This window comes from Apteryx mantelli, chromosome Z (genome assembly GCF_036417845.1).
Source record: "Apteryx mantelli isolate bAptMan1 chromosome Z, bAptMan1.hap1, whole genome shotgun sequence".
Classification (NCBI taxonomy): Eukaryota; Metazoa; Chordata; class Aves; order Apterygiformes; family Apterygidae; genus Apteryx; species Apteryx mantelli.
Genome location: NC_090020.1, coordinates 59,034,789 through 59,060,847, shown reverse-complemented (window position 1 = coordinate 59,060,847; position 26,059 = coordinate 59,034,789). Strand labels below are relative to the sequence as shown.

Genomic DNA, 26,059 nt, shown 5'->3' with positions numbered 1-26,059 from the left:
CGCCCGCCCGGGCCCGGCCGAGGCGGCGGACGCGAGGCGCCGGGGCGGCGCGGCTCGGGAGCCCGGCGCTGAGGTACCGCGGGGGGGCCGGGGCGGGGGCGAGGCGGCGGGACGGGCCCCGGCCCCGGCGCAACGGCTCGGCAACGTGTGGCGGCGCCTGTGCCGCCAGGCAGCCCTGGTTACTTTTATTTATTTATTTATTTATTTACTCAGAGCCCAGTTTTCTAAATCCTGATTCAGTTTCCAAATAATGTTTTTAGGATTTCAGCAGCGCGCCAGGCTGCTCATCCCCCTTGGGGCACCAGTCTGCGCGGGCTGTCTGCCTGCGCGCGCGGGGACGTGCGCAGGAGCAGCGGGGGGGAGGGGAGGGGAGGGGTACAGCCAGCGGCACGAGGGTGTTGTGAGAAAGCCCACGGCAAAGCCAGCCGGGCCCCATTTATTCCCACAGGGCCTCAGATGCGACAGCGCTGCTGTGATGTTGAAGAGCAGACGATAGCCACAGGTTTTACCTGTTAAGAAATTAGCACCCTGCAGCTGCATTTGGCACGTGGCATTTAGTGGTTTGAAATAGCTCCCAGAGTGCCTGTGTTCAGAATTTTTACTATAATAAACAGACACTGCTCAGCTTTAAATCGATAGGCACATCCCTACCAAGTTTCAGAGGTTAACCAGATTTTGGTCAAAATTTTATAAATGGAGTCATTTAAGGAAACATCCCACAACCCAGTCAAAGATGCGTGGTTGAATAATCACATAAAACATTCCATCACTACGGCTAGAATTTAAGGTGCATCTCACTGAAATAACGCATCATTTTGCACATCTGCAATAGCACTGGCAGTTTGGGAGAAGGTAATTTTCTTTACATAGATTCTGACAGCTGTAGTTTAAATAGCAAGCAAACTGAGCAAAATTTCAAAGATGACCTTCCAGGTGCTCTGAGGATTTAAATCAGTATAGTCAATGGAGCTGTGCCAGTTTAGCTGGGTTGAAGATCTGGCTAAATATGTTTATTCTTTCATTCATCGTAGGACAAATAAATGGTCAGAGTGCTCGGAGTTGAATTAATGTGACAGTTATATTGCTGAGCATACAGTAACAAAAGCAAAAAAACCTAAAGATAAAAAAGTGTTAAAATAAAAGATGAAGGTGGAAGGAGGAAGGAAGAGGAGGAAAAAAGTTTTCACAGAATATTGCCATATTCTTAAAAACAATAATCAGCAATCAGAATGGCAAAGAAATGTCATCGGGCTGGAACTTTTCAAATAATTATAGAGCACTAAAGCATTCCTATAGAATCAGCATGGATTTAATCTGGTGGGTCAAGACCATTTTAATATATAATTATTTAAATTTATTTATTCAACTTTCTCTCTAAAAAGAAGCCCAAGGCTCTTTCAGTGAACTTAGTGTCTACAAAAGTAAACTTTAAAACCCATGTGTAATCTGCAGTGCAGCCTTCCGTATTTCTCACATTTACCCTGACAACATGATTTGACATCATAAAAATAAAGCCATGATTACCCCATGAAACATGCCTTTCCATGCATTTGCGAAAAAAGCAGCAAAAAAAGTCTGTGGTTTGTGACTGAAGGCATTTTCTTGTTGCAGGGGAGGGGGATTAGATAGAAATTTTGATCCTGCAATTGGATTCATCAGGCCTGACCTCTGTGCTCCTGCAGTGCTCGCTGCAGTCAGCAAACTACGTGCTAAGTGCAGGGATCTGTCCATGTGGAACTAACTGGGGATTTGGGACCTTCCAGTTTCCTGCTGCAGAGGATGAGTTCACCTCTGTGTAAAGTCTGGAAGAGGAGCAAGAGATTCCATAAGGGAGCCTTGCATTTAGTTTTAGACCTGCTGATCTCTCACTTAATCCCATGGAGATCATGCTGAACACAGAATACCTCCCTTTTTTCAGCTACACATGCTACCCACTGACACCAGGCCTACTGGTGCTGAATTCTTTATGCCCAATATTCCTCTAGTGAGAAAACCTTGCACTTGGTTAATACTCACTGTCTGGTAGATGCTGGTACAGTGGCTAATCCAGCTTTGAGTCAGCTTGAATGCCCTGTCCCAAATATGACCTCTGCTGGTGTCATTTCCGGCACTGGAGAGCACAGCACTTACTCTAGCAGCTTGCTGTCTCTTGTGCCCCTCCAAAAAGGCTTAATTTCTTGACACCCTCTAAATAAGCAGTACAGGGAGGTCAGTGTGCATCTGGAGCTTCACGCAACTGGTGCACAGTCTGAATGCATCTCTCCATCCAGAGCTATGTCTCCTGACCGCTAGTGAGGCTGTTTGGGCACTTAGTGTGTTCCAGCTGTGCAGCCAGGTAGGTCCTCTGTCCGCCTGCCTGCTCTGAGTACCTGGCTCCTCCAGCCCAAAGCACCTGAGCGTTCGCAGGCTGCGTCCAGGTGCGCTGGGCTCTGTGGCGTGTTAGCTCCCAGGGGCTTCTCTGGATGCGGTTTGTTTCTGAGTGCAGGAAGTCCTCAGATTAATGACAACTGGCTGGAACTAAAACAGTTGTGTTGGCAAATAAGAGAAAGTTCACACGTTCAGAAATTGATTGTTGCCTTTAGCTGTGCTATTCAAAGCCAGGAGACTGGCCTGAGTGCACACCAGCAGCACAGCTCCCTTGCTTTGGACTGTGACCATTGCCCCCTAGCAGCGTTTGGCTCGGGCCCTTCAAGGGAGATAGGCAGGAAATACCTGTGGGGCTCCTGCACAGAGTAAGTATTGTCTTGTGCAGCTGTGTCAGGGCACTTCTAGGCACACTCAAAAGCTGAACTTTAGGCATGTGTGGAAATACAAAATAAAAATGAAAAGACTTATGGCATTTTCATTGCCCTGGCATTTAGACCCCCCAAGCAAGGTTTTTCAGAACCACTACTCTGGATTGTAAGATTTTAGAGCTTATGCATATCCATCCTTTGTTGGGTCTAGCTGTAAATCCATTTGTGGATACAATGCCTGAAACCATACTGGTCTTGAAAGGAGAACTTGAGCATGAAAGTTCACTGAAGGATGCAGTTACCTGGATGCTCTAGGGGGACTTACAGCCCTGAGTTTTGTGCCTAGGCCCCACATGCAAAAAAGAAGGGCCCTCTGGAGGACTTGCACCACAGCTGTCACTCTGCAGTGAGGGTGCAGCAGACAGGAGTTGTGACTGTTAAAGCCCTCAAAACTGGTAGGACCACAGACTTCTGTGAAGGCTTCAGGAAGGTGCCATTTAGGGCATTAAGCTATTAAACATTAGGATTCTTGGTGGGAGACAGGGGTTTACATCCCATCAGGCAGAGAACAGAACTGAATTTATTGCACCTGCATTTTGGATGCATGCAGAATCTCGTACATGTCTGTGCAAAAATGGGCAGAGGGCACTATTTCTACCTAATCTCTGTTGTAGGATGCTCTGATTCAAGCAGGGAGCTCTGGGTGTGTGTACTTGACTGGGTCCTGCAGGTGAACCAAGCAGAAGAAGTCTAATCTCTGTACTGGGTTTACTCGTGAGTGAGCTAAACTGAGGAATTAGACAGGATTAAGATGTTGTAGGCACTTTGGCAGATCAAACCTTTGGGCACTTCTGAAGCTTCCCAAGCAATTAAGAGGCAAAATAGCTCAGGAATAAATCAAATGGTTTCTAATGATGAGGAGCAATCATGACCTTCTACAAACCCCTTGTGCATTCACAGCTCACACTGATTTCAATAGGTCTGAAATTCAGGCTTCTTGTTTAGGAATCCTAGTATGGATTTATGTACCTGAGTGTAATAGCTTTGCTATTAAACTGCATAGCAAAGGGCTAGCGAATTCTGAGGGAGAAAAAGAAGGGATTGGTTAAATGCAAGAAGGAGTTGGTTAAATATCTTCAGTGATACTGAACTCTGTATCAGGACCAAGATCTTGTTCACACTTGCTTAGCCTTCAAGTGTTTAGAAAAAAGATATCTGGGAATTAAAAAGCTGGCCTCTCTTAGAAGTGCAGTCTATTGTCTATGCTTATTTTATACTCTTCATGAAGACAGTGGGTATATTTCCTCATAATGGGGAGGTGACAGGTCATCACAGGTATAGTCTTCTAGCAGTTCTTCTGGCTCATCAGAACTGTCTTCTGACCTGAAAATAGAAAGAGGAGCAGAAAGAGAAGGTAACAAACACAAAGCATAGCAGTAACCTCATTGCTGTTTCCTGTCATCCTTATCCAGGCAAAGCACTTCCTGACTTCAGTGAGAGTTTTGCTTAAGCAAATGCTACAAGATGAAGTTTTACTGCAATCTAACCATTTGTTAGACAATGTAGATGAAACAGCCTTATATTGGAAGAAGATGCCATCTAGGACTTTCATAGCTAGAGAGGAGAAGTCAATGCCTGGCTTCAAAGCTTCAAAGGACAGGCTGACAGCAGGAGAACTAGAATTGACAGCAAGAGAACTAGAATTAGAAGTGGAACCTGAAGTTGTGGCTGAATTGCTGCAATCTCATGATAAAACTTTAATGGATGAGGAGTGGCTTCTTATGGATGAATATAGAAAGTGATTTCTTGAGATGGACTCTACCACTGGTGAAGATGCTGTGAACATTGTTGAAATGACAACAAAGGATTTAGAATATGACATAAACTTAGTTGATAAAGCAACAGCAGGGTTTGAGAGGATTGACTCCAATTTTGAAAGAAGTTCTGTTGTGGGTAAAATGCTATCAAATGGCATCGCATGCTGCAGAGAAATCCTTTGTGAAAGGAAGAGTCAGTCGATGCGGCAAACTTCATTGAAGAAATTGCCACAGCCACCCCAGCCTGCAGCAGCCGCCACCCTGACCTGATCAGTCAGCAGACATCGAGGCAAGACCCTCCATCAGCAAAAAGATTACGACTCGCTGAAGGCTCAGATGATAAACAGTAAATAAATAAGCAATAAAGTATTTTTTAATTAGGGTATGTACATTGTTTTTTTAGACATAATGCTCTTGTACACTTAATAGACTGCAGTATAGTGTAAACATAACTTTTATCTGCACTGGGAAATCAAAAAAATGCGTGTGACTCCCTTTATTGCGATATTTGCTTTATTGCGGTGGTCTGGAACTGAACCTGCAATATCTCCGAGGTATGCCTGTAATGTCAAGATGTGACCTGCATTTGCATACTGCCTGTGTATGTCACCCATGGTGCTGAGGACAATGGGTTAGCCAGCAATTTTTCAAATACACTTTGATAAAGGAACTAAATGAGTTATATTCTAGAAAGTATGTAATTAAAAATAACTATATAAATTATTTTATATCTGATTAAAGCAGTTTTACACTGCTCTGTAATATCAGTGATCTGTGTATACCCCAAAAGTAGGAAAAAAATAAAGGTTGGAAGGTTGCTGCAGTGGCAGAGGAGAGTACATAATTAGCAGGAAGAACATCTGGTACTGAACTGATCTTTTGTTGTCACAAAAACACTGTTTGTGCACTGGGTCTTGTACTGTGATTCTTTTTAGGTGAAATCCTCTATCCACACATATAACCTTCTGGTCAAGAGTCGTCAAAAGGTAGTAAGAAAGATAAGCATAAAAAAATCCAGAGACAGGAGCTTATGTAGTAATATCTTTGAAAATAACAAGAGACTTAGTACATTGAAAATTGAAAGGGATTCATAAGTGAGTTTAATTTGGATGAAAATGGTTCCCAGAAAAAGTATGTCTCCATAGTTTTTACTCTAGAAATACTACTAACAAAGCAAAAAAAAAGTCTGAAGAAGGATAACACCCCGCAGTAGCATATGTTTCCTTTGAAATCATACTTAGCACTTAAAAATATTCAGAATTCTCTGTCCAAGTATATTAAGGCATTTCAGAAGACGTACCTCTGAGTCCTCGTGTCCTCTGTGAGATAAGTAGCGTAGCTCTCGTCCTGTGTGAAAGCTGGGTTATCGAGAGGGTAGGCAGGGCAGAACTGAGGAGAGTCTGGGGTAGGAATTGGTGAGGCACCAGAGGAACCAGCACTGCAGCAGCTGAGCACAGGGTGAAGGTAGGTTGGATTCAGAGTAATGCCTTCCTGGGCTGGGTATGGTGGAGGAATATACTGTACCACTGTAGCACCGTGGAAAGTTATAGGCTGGTTAATTCCAGTGAAAACAAAGGACTGTCCACTTGCCGTCTGATCGATGTCTGATGTATTTTCGTCTCTTTCTTTACAGGATTTGCATGTAAGCATGTTGAATTTACAAACAGCAATCAGAATAAAAGTCACCCCAACAGAAAGCAGAATAGGCCCTAGTAACTGAGTCCATTCCAGGTGAGTAATGCCATCGTATTTTTTCCATCCCATCACAGTGAATGTGATCCCCACCAGCCCCAAAAACACACCTGAAAAGAGCAAAGTGGCACCAGCTTTATCACCATCTGACACCAGGACATCAGATCTGTTAGGCTGATAAGGAGTGACAGAAAATACATTCAGGGAGAAATCTTCTACACTGTTGTTGTTCTGCTCCATTACTGAATGTAACGTATCTTCTGCCTCAACAGAAAGAGTGTTTTAAGGGACTCTGCTGAGCATATAAAGTCGAAGGTTCAGGTTAATTATACAAGAACTTTGTGTGTGTATGGTTAACAGAGTCCATCATGTGAAAGAATAAACTTTGCTTAGAAGAATAAAGGTCTGGGAAGTGAGGCTTGAAGTGATCACTTAAGACTTCTTGAATTACCACCAGTGCTTCCGAAACAGCTTCACCCTTGCATGGTTATTGTCCCTTTGTTTATCCTCTTCTTTAATTTGGCACCCACAGATACTTCCTCACTGTGCCCATGCCAGATGGGAGAGAAAGGAAGCTGCAGACACCACAGCTTTTCCTGGGCCCCCTGCCAGCTGATGCATCCAACATATGGACAGCATACATTTAGTCAATAGCACTGCAATGACTCACTCACTCACTCTCTTTGGGCAACCACTCTGACAGCCCAGATCTGCAGAAAAATACATGGTCATCATGGTGAGCACTTCACAGTGTTCTGAAGTGTGACATTTATAGCCACATCTGGACCTGTATTGTAGCTCTTTCTGCAGTCCAGAACTTCTGTGATTGAAAAATATCAAAGTAAGCTTTCTGATATTTTGCCAAGAAGGGCTAGCGGGTTGAGTGGGAGAGTAAGCAGAAACAGGGTGGTGAGTGCTGAACAGCCTGACAGGTTACAGGAAAGAAGTTCTTTCAGGCAAGCCAAAGCTTTTCAGCTGTATGGAGGTAGCATAATTACTCTGCAATTTCCCCTTAATTGTGGTCATTTTTTGTTGTGGGATCTCCACCCCTTCCTTAGAGTTTAGACTGAGCAATGTCTGCCTTCCCTGAATGGTGTACAGTTGCAGGAATGAGAAAGTGTCTCCTGCAATGTTAAAACTGGTAAAGCAAGGAGTCTTGTCCTGTAAGGTAAGTTCTGTGTTCAGAAGTACCCAGAATATTTATTTTTTGTCACAATGAATTGTTCTGTTGAAATTACTTTCTGACAAAAGTGCATGGCTAATAGATTCCCCATTTTCCCTTAATTCCTGGGACTTCATGTTTGAAACTGGCACTGCAATAATAGTAGGATAAATGCAATATCCTGGCAACAGCTAGTTTGTAGTCTGCATAAACCAAACTGTTGGCAGAAGAGTATTTATTCCTACAGGTCTCCTTCTTCTCCTACTGAAGTAAATACCACAGACTTCAGCAGGATCAAGCCCTGAGCGAGGATACACTAGGACTGCTTATCCATATCTCATATAGTAAACAGACTGATTAATTGGATACTGAGATTTTCTGTTTCCCAAAAGTTTCAAACTAAAGTAATTGCTGTCAGAGTGTTCTGATAGAATGTCTTTGTGTAATTCCTTAAGGAGCAAAAATCTTCAACTACTCAATCTGCTTTGATTAGCATAGCAGGGGAGTACAAGCAATACAGAGATTATTTCTCAGGTGGTAGAATGTATAATGCTATTTTCTGCTACTAATAGCTCTGTGGAAGCAAGTTTATCCTGAGATTTCAAAAGTAAAAATAGCCCTAGATCTAGAAAACACACCTTTTTTTCAGACTGCTTATTCAAAATTAGTAAAGGTGCCTTTAGTCTATTCTGCATGCTTATAACTCAGTGTGATAACAGTTCAATTCTGCAGTTGACTGCTTACAGAACTTAGTGTTTTCAGAATTGATGCTGAATGCAATGCCTTTAGTCTATTCTGCATGCTTATCACACAGTGTGATAACAGTTCAATTCTGCAGTTGACTGCTTACAGAATTTAGTGTTTTCGGAATTGATGCTGAATGCAGTTGCAGATGTATCTTTCTCTTCTCATTTGTCAGCAGATGGACCTTGAGGAATATTAGTGCTGGACTCCTTAAAAAGATATCTGGGAAGTTGCCAAAGTCAGTATTACAGCTTTTCCTAAAACTCTTTTGTTACCGAGGGCGCCAACAAATTTTCCTACAAACTTACTCAAGATCAGGCCTTCCCTCAGAACCAGCTCTAGCCAAGGTGCTGTGCACCACTTGATCAAAGCATTAGGGTGCACAATGTGCTGATTTCATATTACTACAACTAAATGAAAAAGCTCTGAACTGTTAGATAAGCTCTCTTTATGGGTAATTATAGCCAAAACGAAGACACCTTTAACTTTATATTTGGTAAACTAAATGGAATGAACGTCTGTTATTGCTCTCTGCAAGTCAGTTTTTTCCATACCATGAATCATTCTTGTGTCTGTGCACTGAATCTTCCAAGTTTTCCAACATCCTTTTTAAAGCAGTATTATATCATTATAGCTGTCTCACTAATGGCATATACAGATGTAATATCACCTTCGTACTCTCATTGATTCAAGAACTGCACAACCACTATTTGCAGCAGCATTGTGTTGGAGCACTTCTTCAGCCCTACACAATGATCCCTAGATGCTTGCTGGAGTCAGTGTTTTCCAAGTTGTGTTGCATTATCTCGTGGCTTATGTTCTTTGTCTCTGGCCTAGGGCATATCTTACTGGTTGTCAAGCAAGTGCACTGTATAACTGGAGAGTACAAGGGATTTCTTCCAACACCGTTTGTCAATTAACTTTGAAAATGGAATGAAAAATATTTCTTAATATTTGGTGCAGTTGGATCTAAATTAAAATTTCACTTTTCCTTATAAACTGCCCCCCTTTGTCTTTAGGATGTAATATACTCTAACCCTTCCCATGTTTCTCCCATTACGTTACCGTACCAGTGCTGTATTCAGGTAGCTGTCAAGGTCTAAGAGATTACCAGATCACATTGATTTTTTTTAAGGCCAATACTTTGCTTTGCTGAGTAAATGGGTGTTCTGGAATTCACTTAAAGATACTGATTTACTAAATGAATCCCTTTCATCTGGAATAACTGCTAAACAAATTGAAGCAGTTTTGTAAAACCTAACAAATTGGACTGAGTTGGTGAGGTTTCTAAAATCTTTCTGATTTAGTTACAATATGATCATCATGTCATGCAGAAGATTGCTATCAGTTTTGTCATGCAGACAAACAGGAGACTACATCCCCACTATCTTCAAGGGGTTCCCTGGTTCATTTCAGGATCTTTTTTCAAAATGGGTGTTGTTTTCAGATACCGCTGCAGTTTTCTTTTGGTCTGCTTCAGGGACCTTGTACCTGAACCCAAGTCTTTCAGTCTGGCACTGCTTTGCTTTCTGTTCCTCAGCATAATTTTCCACCACTAATGCAGTCTTCCCCTGCAGTGCTTGCTGTTGGAAGCAGATTTTCTGTAGTGCTCTGCACTTCCTCAGTTCTCTAACCTGTTTCAAGAGTCATCCTAATATACACTGACAGGCCTTCACTTAATCCTTTTTTCCTCCTCTCCTTCTGCTATTAATTTTTACATAGTTGTTCACATTATAAGCCTGTCTTAGTAAGGCTATATTTTCTTACGTGCCTGTAATACAATCAGGGACCTAGTTACAGAGCATTAAAAAGATGCCATATAAAATAAAACTAAGTTAGATTAGGTATTGCACATTGATCAGCTTTTAAAAGAATAGGTTCAAATTATCACCCCTCCATAATGGGATATTCAGTTATAGGGAGACAGAGGAGCCAATGATTCTATTAAGAGGGACTTTTTCCTAGGGGAAGTATACTGTATTTGGCATCTGTAGTGAAAAATATGAATTATGTGTATTAGATTAGTACCTAAAGAACAACCATGAGTGGGCCCCATACCACAGCAATGCCAGCCTCAAAGAGTGAATATGCTGAAATGGGCAGGTTCAGCCAGCAGCCCAGAACCATATTCAACCTACAAGGTGTTTTTATCTGCTCCTAGGGAATGCTACCTTGTCAGCAGGCCAAGCAAATTGAAGATATTTCCATAAGTAGGCACGCAGATGCATGTGTGTGATAGAGGAAGGAGCACAGATCTAGATGAAGGCTGGCACATTAGCTGCAGAAACATGGAGGTATTGACAAAAGTATCTGCCTGGACACAGAAATGACCCATGAGCATATAGACCATGACCATCCCTGTTCTAAAATATATGATGGAAAAGGGATAGTGGGAGAGACGGAACAGAGCAATGAGTGCGGATAGCAACACCCCCTTTTCCCGTGGAAGACTTTAAGGAAACAGCAAAGGACATGGGATGTTATTTAGAAGTTTGACTAATGGGAAAGCAGGAATCAGAATTTCTCCTGTGCTTCAGGAATCTTTCAGATCTGCCTCCTAAGGACAGATCTACAAACCACAAAGGGCCAGGATGGGTGGGTGCAATGTAACAATGTATATGTGCAGCTGTCCTGATGGTGCAGCATCATTTTAGAGACCTGTGTAATTTCAGTGTTTCAGATGAGTTAGTTTTTATATTTTCTAAGTGGTGGTGATTCAGGAAGAAAGATTTATCTTAGGGAAGAGGCATCTATTTATATATTTGTGAATCCTTTTCATATCCAAATGATTGTAGTGTTCCAAATAGAAGCAGAGCAATGTCAGTGCAGTCAGCAATGAAGATATACCTTAACTTCACCTGCAGAGGATAAGCAGTCCTTACCTCCCACTTTGCCTGTTTAACTAAGTGTGAATCAGTAACCAACTTGATTTGCTCCCTAGCATTTGTATGTCAAGTTAAGCACTTTAGCTAGCCTTAGGGCAGAAAGGGCGTTATAGCACCATTAGTGTGATAGTAAAGTATGTCACTTCCTCAATAAAAATGCTATTCAGTATTATTTTAAGCTACTTTTATAGTTTTACAAGGTGTTGCTTCCTTTCTAATATGGACATTTCACTCCTACTCCCCCAGTCAAAAATTCCTCCCACTAATGCTGTTCATCGAGTGCTAGTTGTCAATGGTGGAGGCAGATCTGCCAGCCTCTTAATCACATTCTCTAACCTTGCTCAAATAGATTTTGACAACACAGTAAGCAAATACTGTTGCCCTGGCTGTGTTAGTTCTCTGTGTTAAGGTGGTTATGGAGATGTACCCAGCACATCCAGTGAGTTTTAAAGAAATGACCCTTCATGTGAAAAAGAAAAGATGCTTACACAGCTGTAAGTTGAACTATTTACTGAGTATCCTCTCAAAATGATATACAGAGAAATTCTGTGTTCAAGCCCCTTTTTTTTCCAGAGATAAGTAACACCTACCCCTCTCTGTAAATTCAGCTGACTGAAGAGTCAAGCCAAAAGCTTTAAAAAGCATGCTTTCCATGAAGGTTGTTTTTTTAGAAAAGAAGTGATCCATGCTGGAGATTCTGCAGTAGAAGGTGAAAACACAGTAACACTGAAGAAAAATAGGAAGATTATGTTTCACTTCCAGAGGACTCAGCTCAGAGTCAACATATTTTACTTGACTTGCCTGGTCTCTTGGGTTCATCTTGTGAACAACTGAATGAGCAAATTGCAGACAGCACAAAAGGTTAATAACATTACAGATAAGAATCAGACATGACTTTTTTTTTTTAAAGAAAAAAGATTACAGCATACTTTAAAATCAAATCTATCTCTGTTTTCATTAAACACTCATTGATTTTTTGGCTTTTCAACAAATGAGTGTTCATCAGTAATGTAAACAACAACAGAACAAAGCCCACATGGATCTTTGTCTGCATATGATTTTTAAGGTAAAATACTGCAGCTTCTGCACTCATATAACAGCACCGGAATCAGAGAAAAGCTCATTTCACAAGTGCAAGGCTTTGTATGCATGAAGCATGCAGGTGCCCTCTCAAGAAACCATGTTAGAAACACAAGCATTAAAAAAAGGGGGGGGGGGAGAAAAAACAAACCATAGCTTTGTTTCAGAACACATTTAAGGAACAGCAACCTTTAAAAAATAACTACTTACAAAAACTTGAGGGAAGGAAGAAGGGGCAGAAAGCATGCTGGCTCTTGTGGACCCCTGTCTTCAAATGTCATTCCATGGACATTTTCCATGACTGAGTCATGCCAGTCTAATCAGCTCCCACATATTAAATCCCTCTCCCTGTTGTGCTTGCTCATTATTCTGCATGCCTCAGCCCCTCAGCTCTGTTGCTGGCTAAATATACCCCCTCACCAGCTTGTCTGGTTTTGTGTGGCCCCACAAAGAGCTGCCCCAGCACAACTGAGGGAACAGTGCAGAGATGGAAGTAAATGGCCAAAGGCAGGAGCTCCTAAGCATCTCTCTAAAGAACTGTGCTGGTGGAAGGCATGTTCACAGATGACATGAGGTACAGAGGGGAACCTGAGTGCTTAATACAAAGCTTATTCTGCTGCAGTCAGGTTCCCCAAAATTCAGCATGGTAAAACACACGTCTTGCTGTAGTTGAGGTCCTAGAGCATGCAGGTGTTCAGGGACTTGGTCGAACAGAGATCACTCTTGTAAGATGTTTTCACCCTGTTAGTTCACCTTGCAGAACCAAGCCCAAATAGTAATTCTGCCAGCTTCTGTTTCTGGGCACAAAACCAGGTGAGTTGTTCTCAAATCAGGCAGTTGCAACAGGATTCAGACCAAGTCATAAAGTGTCAAAGGTTAGCAGCAACTCAGCTCCTACTAATTATTCTCTACTAGCAGCAAATCGTTCAATCCAGGAATGGGTGTAAACATTCACAAAGTGGAACTAGAACCTGTTCTCATTTACTCATTCTGGAGGAAGGGAGCTGCTGCTAACTTAGGGGGTTGCGCACACAGATGCGCTAAAAGAGGGTTGTATTTCTCAAGGGTCTGAGAAGTGCTGTGTCAGTTAAAAATGTGCATTGTCTGCATTTCCATGAAGGAGCCATTTGCTGATAAATAATCTCTGCTCCTGGAAAATACTGTTGTTAAATGGATCTCACTCTCACAAAATAAATCAGTACTGCTTGTATAAACCATGAGTGATGATATATAATAATAGTAAAATCCCCATGAAATCATTCATGACCACAGTTAAACTTTTAGCTTATTAACTACCCTCAATTTTGCATTAGGGCTCTTAGCTGATGGCTAAAACTAATTTTCAGGGGGATTATACTTACGTAATGACCAGAGAGGGTCTAAATTAAGCTGTGTTTGTTACCAGGCAGACCAAAAAGTACCCATTTAAATTCTCCATATTTGCTCCCCATCTTACAGATCCCTATTCATGATGCTCTCAGACTTTATATGTCAGTAGCTTTGCAATCAAGTATTTTCCAGAAAAGTCGTACAAAAATAGAAATAAAAACACTTTCTTATTATTTCCTTTTCATAGCTCCAGCCAGATTTAATTAAAATAAGCAAAAAATTGTCTTAGTGCCTCCATTATATAAAGAACTAAAAATAGAAACTAAAACTGTAACAGAACAAGATGAACATTTAGCATTATTGCAGTGATCTGAATCTCTTCAAACCATTTGCTCAAAGCCCAGCATTATCTAATATTTCTTGAAAACCCAAATTCATCATTTATACTTTTTGATGAAAAATTAGACACAGCCAACATTATTGCTTTTATTAAAAATGTAAATAAAATTAAAAATCTTAAATCTGAGCATACAATTTCATTTAAAAATGAAGTCTAGTTGACAGTTCTCTATGAGCTGGTATCAGATGTGGCTAAGGAAATGGATGAAGAAAATGAAGAGGAGGGAGAATATTCATTATTTGTTATTGATGCTTCTTTTTCTTCATATTTTGGAGGCGATTCAGAGGAGAGATACAGCATTGGTAAAATATCTGAAGGTGAACTGCTGCCAGAAATTGTATATATGGTTTCATAGTCTCTAATAGCGACTGTTCTTTCATCATCTGCAAGTTGTAATCTATAAAACACGAAATTGCATATTAGTATAATTCACTTTTCTACAGGGAGCAAAATTCCACTTATATAAGCATACATGCATACACACACTCCGTAATACACCCCTAAGCAAAGAACTTGCATAAGCATTAGGATTTCATACTATGGGCTCCATTATGACTCATGTAAAAATTACATTATTCAGAGAGGAAGGGCAAACAAGCTCCCTTCTAACCTCTCACATCACCAACGACAGGATGGCTTACGGTATTAGCTGCTTCTGGCAGGGCTATCTCACAGCCTCATTAATTCTTCTTCCGATCCTTTGCTCCTAACGTAGCCTCCTTTTTGTAGTCTACAACATCCATGCTTTCCTCCTTTCTTACAAAATACTGTTTCTAGTCCTAGAACTGCATCACTAAAATCACAATCCTTCGTACTTTGACATCTTAAATGAAAGGTAACTTGAATTTTTCATTAAACTTTACAGCAATCCATGAGAGGCATAAGGAGTAGCATTCCTGCTCAGAACTGGAGAAACAGAAGCAACTAGACACCAACGGACTGCTCAAGCTCACAGTGACAGTCAGGGACAGAAGCTGGGTATTCACTGCCTTCCTCTAACCATCATAACTGGATCCTGATCAACTGCACTGGTGCTTCTTTGGTAGCCTGATCATTTCACCCTGGAGCCAGGTAACAGCTAGACCTCAGTGCCTAAGAGACCTCAGCATATCACCTCAGCTGCTTCCCAAGAAAAGGAAGAAATCTTCTTTCCTCATGACTTGCTCCTAGAGCTGATTCATACCTTTCTGTGTACATCTATGCCCCCACAAATGCTGCTGGAGGAGCAGGAATGCAGCACAGTCACCTCATCTTTAGTGCGTATGTTTAAGGGAGAAAGAACAGAGTCCAGTCAGGGAATCTCAAGAGAACATGCTACAGGACACAGTTCTGAAGCATTATGTAAGAGATTGTAGGAAAAAGGGAACCACTCCTGGGATCAGGCCATGACCCAGCCTCCTGCAAGCTTCAACACAGCCTTCCCTACAGCACTTGCTGACAGTACATGGGGCAATAGATGGAAGAGGCAAATCTCAGTTGCCCTGTAACCACCCAGCTGTGAAACCAGCACTCCTCTCCAGAGACTGGGATCTTCAACCATGGCACTAGGTTAAGAGGAATGAGGCCACTGCTTCTCCTCCAAGGCAGAAGTAGATAGGAGGAAAGAACCAGTTTGCCACAGTCATGAGGCCTTAACTGCTACTAAGTGTTGAGCCGTGGCAGAGTGTGCCTGAGGGGGACACCCAGGGACCCTGGAGAGCAGGAAAGGGTGATAACTGGAGCACCCCAGCCACAGACCACCAAAGCAGGAGCTCCAGGGTCTCCACATCCAAGGTTGAAGTGTTTTGTCCCCACTAGAAATGTGTAAACCACTAGAAATTGCCCCATCATGCTGGGCTGCAAACTACCTCCTTGGGTACATATGCTCATGATCCAGAGAAGTCCAGACAGGTATGACTGAGTTAATGGGGTCATTCATGAGATTTTGAGCATCGACAGAGGATATTCCTGCATTGAGGCAACTGATCCAGCTGCAGGGAGTTATGTAGGGAAAGAGGTGAGGGGAGGAGGTATGGGCACCAGCAGGGAGAAGCTCACAGGAAGTCTGAGGGTCATAAGAGTAGCTTTTTTGCCTCTTGTCTTCCCCACCACCCCCCTTTTGCTTTTCCTTTTTCAGGGCAGGATGTACTGCATGCTTTTTTTTTTCCCCCCTCTCTCTCCTGCTAGCTCTAAGTGTCCTTATATTGCAATAATATACGAGCTATGTTTTACAGCTCAGAGCTGACATATTACACTCAATCTGAAAACAGGCAAAGGCTTTTGTACTTGACAAAATGAAGTATTTTTTCATACAGCAATTCGTGCCTCATCACAGGAGTCACTAGCTTCTGGAAAGTGTTTTTGCTTAATCAGCCCCATCACTCTCACATTCCCATCTGCCCTCATCACCCTGAATTAGCATACGTAGAGAACACCGAGTAGAACCAACAGATTCCCATCGGCTTTCTACAAACAAAATACTCACTGAAACAATTTAAGTGGAAAAATGGTGGACATGAAGTATGTATGTAGTTAGGGTTTAATCAGCACAAGACATCAACCTCAAGCAGAACCTCAGTCAGTAGGAAACAAGCATTCAGTGTCTCCCTTCCCTAGATGTTAGGTGTGTGATCTTTTTCTTTCCTGTTTGGGAGCCATCCCAAACACACTAGGAAAATCTCTCCACTGGTAGCCAGAAAGTGTCTTTTTTTTGCCGGGGGGGGGGGGGGGTCCCCCTCCCAAATCACAGAGGGGATGATGACTCTCCGAGTTCCTGTGATACAGGCAATACTTGAATCTGCAACTCGCACCACCTGGGCTTGGTGGTGGCAGCATCTAGCTTGTCACCTATACTCAATGTATAGAAGAGTGGCTGCAGTGAGGTTGCATAGTGCAGGGGGGCAAGGTATATCTTGATATGCAATGGCATTGCAATCCCCCTTCTCAAGCACCATGGGGCCTCCTGCTCTTCACAGTGTAATGGCATTATTTATCACAACACAGCCCCAGCAGGAACAGGGCAGGCCAGCAAGGACCTTTCCCTAAGGCAGTGAGGCACAGGTCCCAGCAAGAACAGGACATGCTAGAATGGCCTGGGCATAAGTGTCATGCTCAAGCATCCACTGGTTGGGTTGTGCAGAGGCTTCCTAATATCCAGCAGTGTGGGCATCATGCTACTGGGGCACTGCTGTCAGGGACACCTTCTTTTGGTCAGTCCATGGAAGTAATCTAATCTGTGTAGATAAGGCCACTGATTTAAGGCTTTCCTTTCACTTCAGAAGTTCTTCTCAGTTATAATCTAGTAAGAATTTAACCTCCCTGGGGGCAATTTGGTTTTGATTCCCCTTTTGCACAGTATATTTTAATGTCAGTTATAGTAAAGTATCTGAGAAGTCCAGTGATGCATAAGATAACTCTCTCTAGTAGGCACTACAAAGTTAATTCAGTGATTATTTAATAACATTGTTTTAGATACCTTGAGAAAACATCTTGGATTTCCAGAGATGAACAAGAAAAGTCTTACCTATCACTGAAGATGGTGTGGTATGGTGGAGGGTTTTCACTTGCAGGCAAACCACTTGACATAAGACAGCGAGTCACAGTTGGTGACAGAGGGTCAGCAAAATAAGGAGGTGGTGGAGGTGGGAATACCATTACAGCATCACCTGGCAGGGGGAGAAAAAAGCCCCCACCCACTAATTACTATCCTTGGGAAAAAAAAAAGTCAGCACCACTGTTTATTCTAACTGTATCCTAGAAGAAAGTTTCCTGTCTTCGGTATTACAGTACCTGTACTTACCTACCTTTAAGCACAACAATTCCACGTATAGAACTGTTATATTCTGGGCTACGGAAGTACACAGGAAGTGCATTCAGAAACAAAATTATCCCAAAATACAGATGTATCATATTCATAAATGGAAGATTTCATCTAGAAAACACAACTATGGGGCGGGGAGTGTTCCATCTAGCTACAAGATGCTTGTCTCTTCACTGTTGGCTGTCTTCAGAAGCTGGATGTGCAAACCACATCATTTCTGTTAGCTTACTTTAAGGATATGCAAGTATTTAGCTTTCCTCACATATCTAAAATAGGACTTTCATAAAATGTTGTCCGCATCTATTCCAGTGTTATAACAAAAAAAAAATCAAATTCACTAATTTTTCTGAAACTGACATCAAACCTTCACCTTTTCTGCAAATCATCAAGTTACAGGTCTGTACATTGGTTTGACAGGCAGAAAAGGCAAGAATTGTGCATAATGGACTTCAGTTCAAGTCAGTCAGATGACAACTGAGCAATGCTATGAGCGACTCATTACTCTTTCTGAGAGCTAGAAAGCTATCAGAGAAGTCCATACACAGAATGTGTTCATGGGGTATTCAGTGCAGTGTGATATGCAGGGGAGCACTTCCTGCTAACATAATGCGTTCATTCAAGTATTATGCAATTAACAGCAGCATCTTGCAGTTACATTTGACTGTTGGAAGATGTGGCCATTATTCAGGGAAATTTGGTATACTGTATAGGAATTGGATTCTCCTGTTGAAGGGGTCAACAGAACTCAGTAAGTCTTGAATATAGTCACAGAAGTCATTAGACCTGTGATTTACACTGTCAATTACACTCTCTGGAAAAGGAAGTAGGATTGGACTCATTTGTGCTAGACTACATGGTTTCGTTTGCACAGACATTCACATGTTTCTTTTAATGCCAAAGGAGCAGTTTTATCCTTGAGAAAAAGAGAACCAAAGTGACCTTTTGGGAAAACATGCAAGATTGTCTGGTTTGACATGCCAGAATTGAGACATGTAGAGCCAATATAAGTAAAATTCACTGGAGGTAAATTGTTAGTGGGGAAAAAAAATTCAAAGTTCATCCATTATTCACCCACCTACTGTAACTTGAAAAGATTCTGGACTCTGAGGATGTTCTTCATTTTCACAAGATTCTTCGCTGAGATTTAAGTTTTGTTTCTTTTTAACATGAGCTATCACAAAGAAACATAACCCAGTGAGCACAATCAAAGGGCCCATGATTTGCAGAGACAGGAATCCACAGCCCTGCAGGTCCACCTCAGCGCTGCTGGTGTGGTTGTGCTGTGCACCCTGCCAGCCGGGGCTGCAGCCAGGAACCCAAATGCCCAGGATGCTAATTAGCATTCCACTCGTTAAGAACAGGAATCCAAAGATGAGAAACTGGGCAAACTGACAGCTCCCTCGACAAAAAACAAGGCTGTATACCTGCTCATTTTGCAATTGTCTCTGTCTTATATAGAGCCTGGCCCTTGATCGTGCCAATAAAACACAAACTAGTCCAGTTACAGCCAGCAGAGGCCCAGCAGCCTTAAGGACCCCACTGCAGTCACTGAAGGTTCCAGATGGGCATGACTGTAGGATAAAGACTGAAAGCAGAAATCCAGCACAGAGCAGGACAGCTCCAAAAACAAAAAGGAAAAAAATAAGTTTTCCATGATGTTCATTATTTCCTTCACCTCCTGGTACAGGAACAGCCCCTGGATACATTACAAGAGAATCTCAAGTAGATGAGGTTTTTTTCCCCCCGATAGCATTCAGTGACAGAAAACTACAGTAGATCTGCGAACACAAAAAACACAAGTCAAAAGGAGAAAATAGTGGGACTAACTACTTTATAATATTCACTCTTGTAAATAGACTACACAGTCTATTAGAATTAGAATTGGATCTTCTTTGTATATTTTCTGTTTTGCAATATCTGCATTATGGAATAAAGAGCCTAATTAAGTTTGCTGTCATTGCATACAGATGAAGGGACAACATTTGATTTACAGTTAGACTGAAAAACAACTAATATCCCCACAATTACTGTTGGGCAGCTAAATTGTTTCTTTAGATATACAGTCTTACGGTCAAACAGACAGTATTTTCAAAGGCTGGATCTTTGCAACAAGGAGAAACTAGCCTTCCTCTTGAAAAAAAGGAAGCTAGGAGAAGGTACTATAGTGAATTTCCAGAAAGTGACAGCTCTCACTGAAGGAGGATTGCAAAATAATACATGGCTGAGAGAAAGACCCTTAATCCAAATGAGTATTGATGACTACTGGACTCTAACCAAAGAAGTCTTCCAATACGTACCTTTTCAAAGCATATAAATCTTGCTTCTCCTTCACCAGGCAAGACACTTTTCAGCTTCTCTCCCTAAATAGATTCCTGTCCTATTAACTGCAAGAGAAAGGACACAGAAGATTTTTGGTCCTGTTCTGAAAAGATAAAAAAAGAAAGAGCTATGCTAAATAAAGACTGCATACTTCGAGTCTCACTGTTTTTGTAATCAGAGCTGGTAAGCATATTGCTACCACACTTCCTTTGACTTTCGCTGCTCCCAGATCCTTTGTATGGGCTCCAAGAAAACTTTTTAAAAGTAATATAGCAAAGGTGGCTCCCAGAAGGCTTCTAAGCCTATAAGCCCAGGAGAGTCTAGATTCAGAAGCAAGACAAAAGAAAACAGAAACTAGTGCTGAGGCCAAAACAGTTGTGTGTGCAGGGTAACATGCATGAGAAGTCTGCTAGATGTGGACAAACAAGGGCAGGGAAAGCCTGACTGAAAGTTAGAGGAGAGTGCTCTAGCAGAGAGAGCTCTAGCAAAGTTATTTCTGCTGCTGCCCATGAGGAAGTTTGTACTTATCTGATACTCTGGCTTACAGGGATTGGGTGCTTACCTGTACCCCATACTGCAGTGGCTAGCAACCAAGGAGATCTCTCTCCAAGAAGCTACCATCTACAAAAAGCTAACCAGAAACCCAGGAGAATTCCAGGCTATGGAAAATAGCACATCTGGCTGGACCATGAGAAAGCTGCCTCCTGTCCAGAGTAGAAGGGAAAGTAGTTAAGATTGCTTGTATTTAAAAGCCAGCCCATATTGCAGGATTTAAACATGCCTGCCTTCCCCTCACCAGCATCTTTCAGGACAGACTTCTTTGTCTATGACTTAGATATGGAGACTGGAGAAGTGTGTCAGAGATGGAAGTAGGCATTTGGCTTAACTGCTGCTGCTTATTAGTTAACCTTCAGCCTTTCCTTTACTGGCTTCTACTGCCCTACTCCTAACTCAGACAATTGGAAGCTGAAAGTCAAGTCAGACTAGTCACACACACCTCAACAACAATTATTCCACAAGAAAAACAAAGTATTCTGTGATTTCTGGAAGTAAACTCCTGAACATGTGTCAGCTGCAACAAGCTCCATGTTATCCCCAGTAACTGCAATACCCCACAGGGATGTAAACAAAACAAAAACCCCACTATGCTTTAGTCACTCAAATACATAAATATCTGTATGCAACACAAGGCAATCCATCAAGTCACTCCTTTACATAGTCACATTTAAGAGCAGGGCCCCATTTAAAGAAATGCATAGACAGACACACAAATGTTGAAACCATCAGATGTTTTACTGCTAAGCATCAAATTGGACCTCTAACAGCACGAGAGAAAGCAGAGAGCAGCATGCAGGTAAAACACACAGTAAACATAAGACTGGAAGGGCAAGGAAACAGGCTGCTCCACACAACAAGAAAGCTCTTTTGAGGCCACCACTGGAAAGCACAAAGTATCTCAGCCACCCATCTCAGATAGCAAAGGGACCTGCCTTAATGCAGCCCATTATTCTGATCAGTTAATTTGTTAACAGACTAAAGTCTGTTAAGTATTTCTTCACTATTCTGAGTGCAATCATTAAGACTGGTTTGAGAAACTGATAGCTGAAGCTTCACTTTGGAGAAAAGAAAAAAGCACTAGAGAGGACAGCCTGTCAAGAAAGAAAAATTAAAAAGAAATTTTGATAAATTTTAATCTGAAGACCTTTAGCTAAGTTTACTGTTAATACTGCATATTTTTGAGCTCAATTGAAGACTATTCCTGAACACAGAAAATGGATTATGTTGGTCACTCCTCCTTCCTTGATTCTACTGGTCTTTCCCAAGTTATCAGAAGCAATTTTATTAACTATACTGCATACACTCTCTGATGTCCAGGAAGTTATCACCATTTTCATAACTGATCTAATGTGGTTCCAAGCCATTGACCTACCAACATAGGCACAGAAATGAGTAAAGGGCCTCTGAAAAACAAAAATCCCATTTTCAGGCATTGCTGTCTCAAGATATTTTTCTGTTGAGGCACATTAACCATTATAACAGCAATACACTATAATTAGAGAGAAGTCTGAATCCTTTTCTTTGCAATTCCCTCCAGGGAAGAAAACATGGAAATAAGTACAAGTTAATTAGGACAAAAGGAAACAATGTGAAGTGAAAAAACACTCAATGTTTTAGCCCTTAAAAAAAAAAATGTTTTCATTGCTCCAACACAGCGCCTGCTTCTCTTCCACTAATCTTCTTGTTATGAGATTAAGTTAAAACACACATTAGAAATGAAGCATGTGCATATTTTCTTAATTCTTTCATGCCACAAAAGAAGGAACATTGAGAACAGTCTGTTGTGGCTTTGAAGATGAAAGACACAGATTTTATGCTGCAAAGTCTAAAGGAGGACTAATTTCATTTACGCTACCACCAAATTTTAATAGTAAACCCAAGGAAAGATTAAGCTTTATTTCTTGAGTTTCAAGAAAAAGTACTTTAAGAAAGATGTAGGCCCTATATTGACTATATGTTTGAAATGCTTCCATTAGATCGGATGTCTCCACATGCACACATAAGAGAATATTCCCTCCATATTTACATATAGCCTGAGAGCAGGCATGGAAATACCAGGTCAGAAACTGCAAGAACAAAGTTCAGCAGAGTGGAGGCAGTTAAGTGTGAGGGATAAGGAACTGGAAACACAGCTTGTAGAGGAAGTCTGGTTATGAGCTTAACCTGCATGATACAGTGCTTTATGCTTTTGTAATTCTGGCCCATGCCAGGTAGACAGAACAGGAAATAACACCCCAGTTTGTTACTTTTGTGCATAACACTTAATACAACTCTCACATTATGGACAACTCCAAGAATTTAAAAATATTTTTAATTATGCAATTGGGACTTTTTGTTTTCTAGTTTGAGCCTTCAGAGCTCATATTTTCCAAGATTTCCACTGCAACCAGCACGGCTATACATTTGCTCTCCCTTACCCATATGAAATTTGAGATTCTCATGCAGTCATATGAATTCAGGAACTGAGGATTAAAAGAAAAAAAAAGTATTGGAAGAAGTAAAACACTTCTGTCCCTGTTTTATGTTTCCCAGACCAGGCCCCATTCCTGAATGCAAAAAGTACCCAGCTCATTGCTAACAGAAGAATCAGGTCTAATCTGTGTAGTCATATTAGAGAAGAAAAAAAAACTCCCCCCACACACACCCTGCACACAGTCTGTTTTAGTCCACAACGGCAATCCCATCAGAAGCCACAAGCCATTTTTTCCCCATAGTTTTCTATTAAAATGTCATTTCCCCCCACCCCCCCAATATTTCTGATTTTTTTAACTGCTACTGGGAAGTTGCTACTGCCGCCATTCTGCGATTGTTTAATTTTGAACTTGGAGAAAAAAAAAAAAGAATACTGATAGGACAAGCTACCTAGAGGGAGAAGTCCTCTTAACTTCATTCAGTGTAGCTGCCTTGTCAAAACTCTAATGGCTCTCCACTTCCTCCTTTCACTCCCTATTATATCTAATTTCCTCCTCCACTCACACCTCTGTACCCATTCCATTTTCTGTTCTTTATCATATCACACTTTCCCCTGGATCACACTCTTGACACTCAGCAGGAGCTTCTTTCCACAAGCACAGCTGGTCAAATTAAAACAAATTGGAGTTTGCCATCTCCTTCAACACACACCTCCCTTCCTCCAAGATGTTTTTAATCACTTAATGAAAGACTAGGGGGAAATGCCAGCTAGCTTGACAGGATGCACTTCCAATTTTCTACTTTTAAATACCAGGAAGTTTCAAATAAAATTATTAAGAATAGAAGCACTGAGAAGTTTTGGGGTGCCAAATATATTCAATTTATCATCTTGTATAGTCAGTCTCTAATTAGTGCCTGACATTTATCTCATCGCATGCACTATACAACTCTGATATCCCAGGGGGAAGATTTTCAAGATCTAGAAGCTTTGCAGAAAGATTCCTAAGGAGCCAGCAGATGTCACAAAGAAAACTGCTTGAATGGGTTGACAAAATGACTATATTGGCTCAGCATAAGATGGTAACACTACACTGTTATAAATAACAGTTGCAGGTGGGACAGGAATGAATGCCTGGGAAAGCACAGAAAAGCAGCTGCAGTGGAAGTTCCAGAAAGTAGGATGGATCCTGCCAGTCTCCAGACAAATGCGCATCAGGGATCCTTCTCACCACAAACTGGCTAAGCATCAGGGACTCTGACCTGTGCCAGGCATGCAACTACGCTCCTTGAAGGAGCTGCCATCTACTATCCCTGCAGGCCACAAGAGAAAATAGCTAGAATAAAGGCTGGTCCACAAGTGTTCCTCACTCCCTTCTCTGGTGGGGAAGAGGGTCCTGACCCTGATGCCCGTGTTGGACACGAGGACCTACACAAAGGAGTTTGTAAAGCACAGCCTAGTAACTGACTGGTTGGGTGCCATGCAGACAGCCAGGGCAGGACCCAGATTCAGCAACGAGCTCCCAGGGGTTGTGGGTGGGTGGGAACTTCTACATGACATGCTGGCAGCATGCAAGCGAGCAGAACATCTCATTTCATGGAGTACCTGTGAGGAGACTGGGGAGAAGGTAGATGGAGGTGAGGTGCGTGCACATGGTTAAAGCCAAAGCTGACTTTTTTCCCCCTTCAAACAGGTAACATCAGACAGAGCAGCTTCTGGCGACTTCTGGGAGGGTCTGTCCCATGAGGCTGAAGTGCATGGAAGTGGCAAAAGGTACAGGCAAGAAGACTTGGAGATCTTTCAAAGGACATGACTGTGACCATCAGGAGGACATAGGACTAGACATTCCTCAAGTTTTTTTTTCCATTCCAAGTTTTTTTGCAGCTGGCCTAGGGTGCTAAACCACAGCCAATTCACGGACAAGTAGTTAAGCGCTACCTCATTTGGGAGAGGCGCAGTACCACGGAGGACCCATTTTCATGCTCCAGCACACGAGGCATGCTCGCTCCCAAGCCGCTGCAATGACTGCAAAAGAGCAGGTCTCACGCGGCGTGCCGCGCAACGAGCAACGCGGCGGGGGAGCCCGTCCACCGCCCCCCCGGGGAGGCACGAGCCTGCACGGGGGACAGCGCGCCCCCCCCGGCAGCGCCCCAGCCATCGCCCCCAGCAGCGGCTGGGAGCCGCACCAGCAGGCCCCTCCGCTGCGGACAAAGGAGGGACGCGCAAGCGTCGCGGCGGCGAGGAGGGGCAGGGAGGGAGGCTTGCCCAGGCCTCCCGGGAGCGGGAAGAGGCTTTTCTTACTCCAGGGCAGTTACGTCCTAGATAAGCGATACACACTGGCGCAGCCGCGGTCTCCTCTTTCCAGCCACTATTTGGGGAGGATTAAAAACACCGTAAGGGCAGCAAGAGAGCAGACTGCAGCTACCGAGCCCGCGGCGGCTGCTGGGGGCACGGCGCCAGAGAAAAGGCGGGATAACCTCATTTTCCCCGGCCTCCTCACCGAGGTCACCGGCGGACGAGCCCTTCCCCAGCGCGCACCTAGCTCCCGACAGCAGCGGTGCTGCCCGGAGATGCCCCAGTCTCGCCCCGCTCCCGCGACCGCCCGGCTCCGGCGAGCGAGGCGGCCTGGCCCGGGCGGGGGGGCTGGGGCCGGCCCCTAGCCCGCTGCCGCTCCGGAGCAAGTGCGGGGCGAGGAGGCAGCAAGGGCGGGCAGGGGGCGCCAGCCCTCCCCGGCGGCGGTGCCCCAACCCCCGTCCCCGCGGTGGGCCGGGCGCCCCTTACCTGCCCGAGGCGCGGAGCACCGCGGCGGCTCGGCGGCGCCGCTATTTAAGCACCTGCGCCCGGCCGCGCGCACCTGGGCCGGGGCAGGGCGGAGCCGCGGCTGAGCCGTGCGGGGGGCGGCGGTGGCGAGGCGGCTGCAGCACCGCCCCCTCCCCACCCGCCCGCCGCCATCGCCATCGCCCTCCGCCATCGCCCTCCGCCGCCTGCGCCCGCCCGGGCGGCTCCACCCCGCCGCGCGCCGCCCCGCTCCCCCGCCCTCGGGGGCTGCGGCTGGGCCCTGCCCGCTGCCCCGGCGCCTGGGAGGTGGCGCCATGTTGGCGGCGCTCCTCGAGGTTCGGGTGACCCGCC

At 43.3% G+C, this 26,059-nt stretch overlaps 2 protein-coding genes and 1 long non-coding RNA gene across 7 annotated transcripts; 1 reads left to right on the top strand and 2 right to left on the bottom strand.

Annotated features, from left to right (window-relative positions):
* LOC136995391 (uncharacterized) lies at positions 1–16,068 on the top strand. The gene is made up of 4 exons (XR_010886968.1): positions 1–73; positions 4,208–4,934; positions 6,186–6,283; positions 14,710–16,068. It is a non-coding gene; the product is annotated as an uncharacterized lncRNA (long non-coding RNA).
* Positions 4,016–6,484, bottom strand: TMEM174 (transmembrane protein 174). Its single transcript, XM_013959752.2, has 2 exons — positions 5,853–6,484; positions 4,016–4,118 (listed from the first exon to the last, which is right to left on the bottom strand). Exons 1-2 carry the CDS (start codon positions 6,482–6,484, stop codon positions 4,016–4,018), a joined length of 735 nt encoding a protein of 244 aa, XP_013815206.2.
* Positions 13,917–25,810, bottom strand: TMEM171 (transmembrane protein 171). Of its 5 annotated transcripts, none has more exons than XM_067316184.1 (4): positions 25,712–25,810; positions 18,719–20,027; positions 17,347–17,488; positions 13,917–14,241 (listed from the first exon to the last, which is right to left on the bottom strand). In XM_067316184.1, the coding sequence occupies exons 2-4, from the start codon at positions 19,347–19,349 to the stop codon at positions 14,013–14,015; spliced, it is 1,002 nt and encodes a 333-aa protein (XP_067172285.1). In that variant the 5' UTR covers positions 19,350–20,027; positions 25,712–25,810; the 3' UTR covers positions 13,917–14,012. The 5 variants fall into 5 exon arrangements, with proteins under 5 accessions (XP_067172285.1, XP_067172284.1, XP_067172286.1 ...); XM_067316183.1 differs by having other exon boundaries at positions 18,719–20,065; positions 25,712–25,808; XM_067316185.1 differs by lacking the exon at positions 25,712–25,810 and adding an exon at positions 22,938–22,953.
* Positions 25,811–26,059: the final 249 nt, after the last annotated feature.

Coding starts and splice junctions, on each gene's coding strand:
- TMEM174 (XM_013959752.2), bottom strand. CDS start 6,484: ATGGAGCAGAACAACAACAGTGTAGAAGATTTCTCCCTGAATGTATTT. Junction 4,119..5,852: donor GAGGACACGAGGACTCAGAG/GTACGTCTTCTG, acceptor TTCTATTTTCAG/GTCAGAAGACAGTTCTGATG.
- TMEM171 (XM_067316184.1), bottom strand. CDS start 19,349: ATGTATCCAGGGGCTGTTCCTGTACCAGGAGGTGAAGGAAATAATGAA. Junction 17,489..18,718: donor ATCTTTTCAAGTTACAGTAG/GTGGGTGAATAA, acceptor TCCCCCTGCCAG/GTGATGCTGTAATGGTATTC. Junction 14,242..17,346: donor CACACCATCTTCAGTGATAG/GTAAGACTTTTC, acceptor CGTGTTTTATAG/ATTACAACTTGCAGATGATG.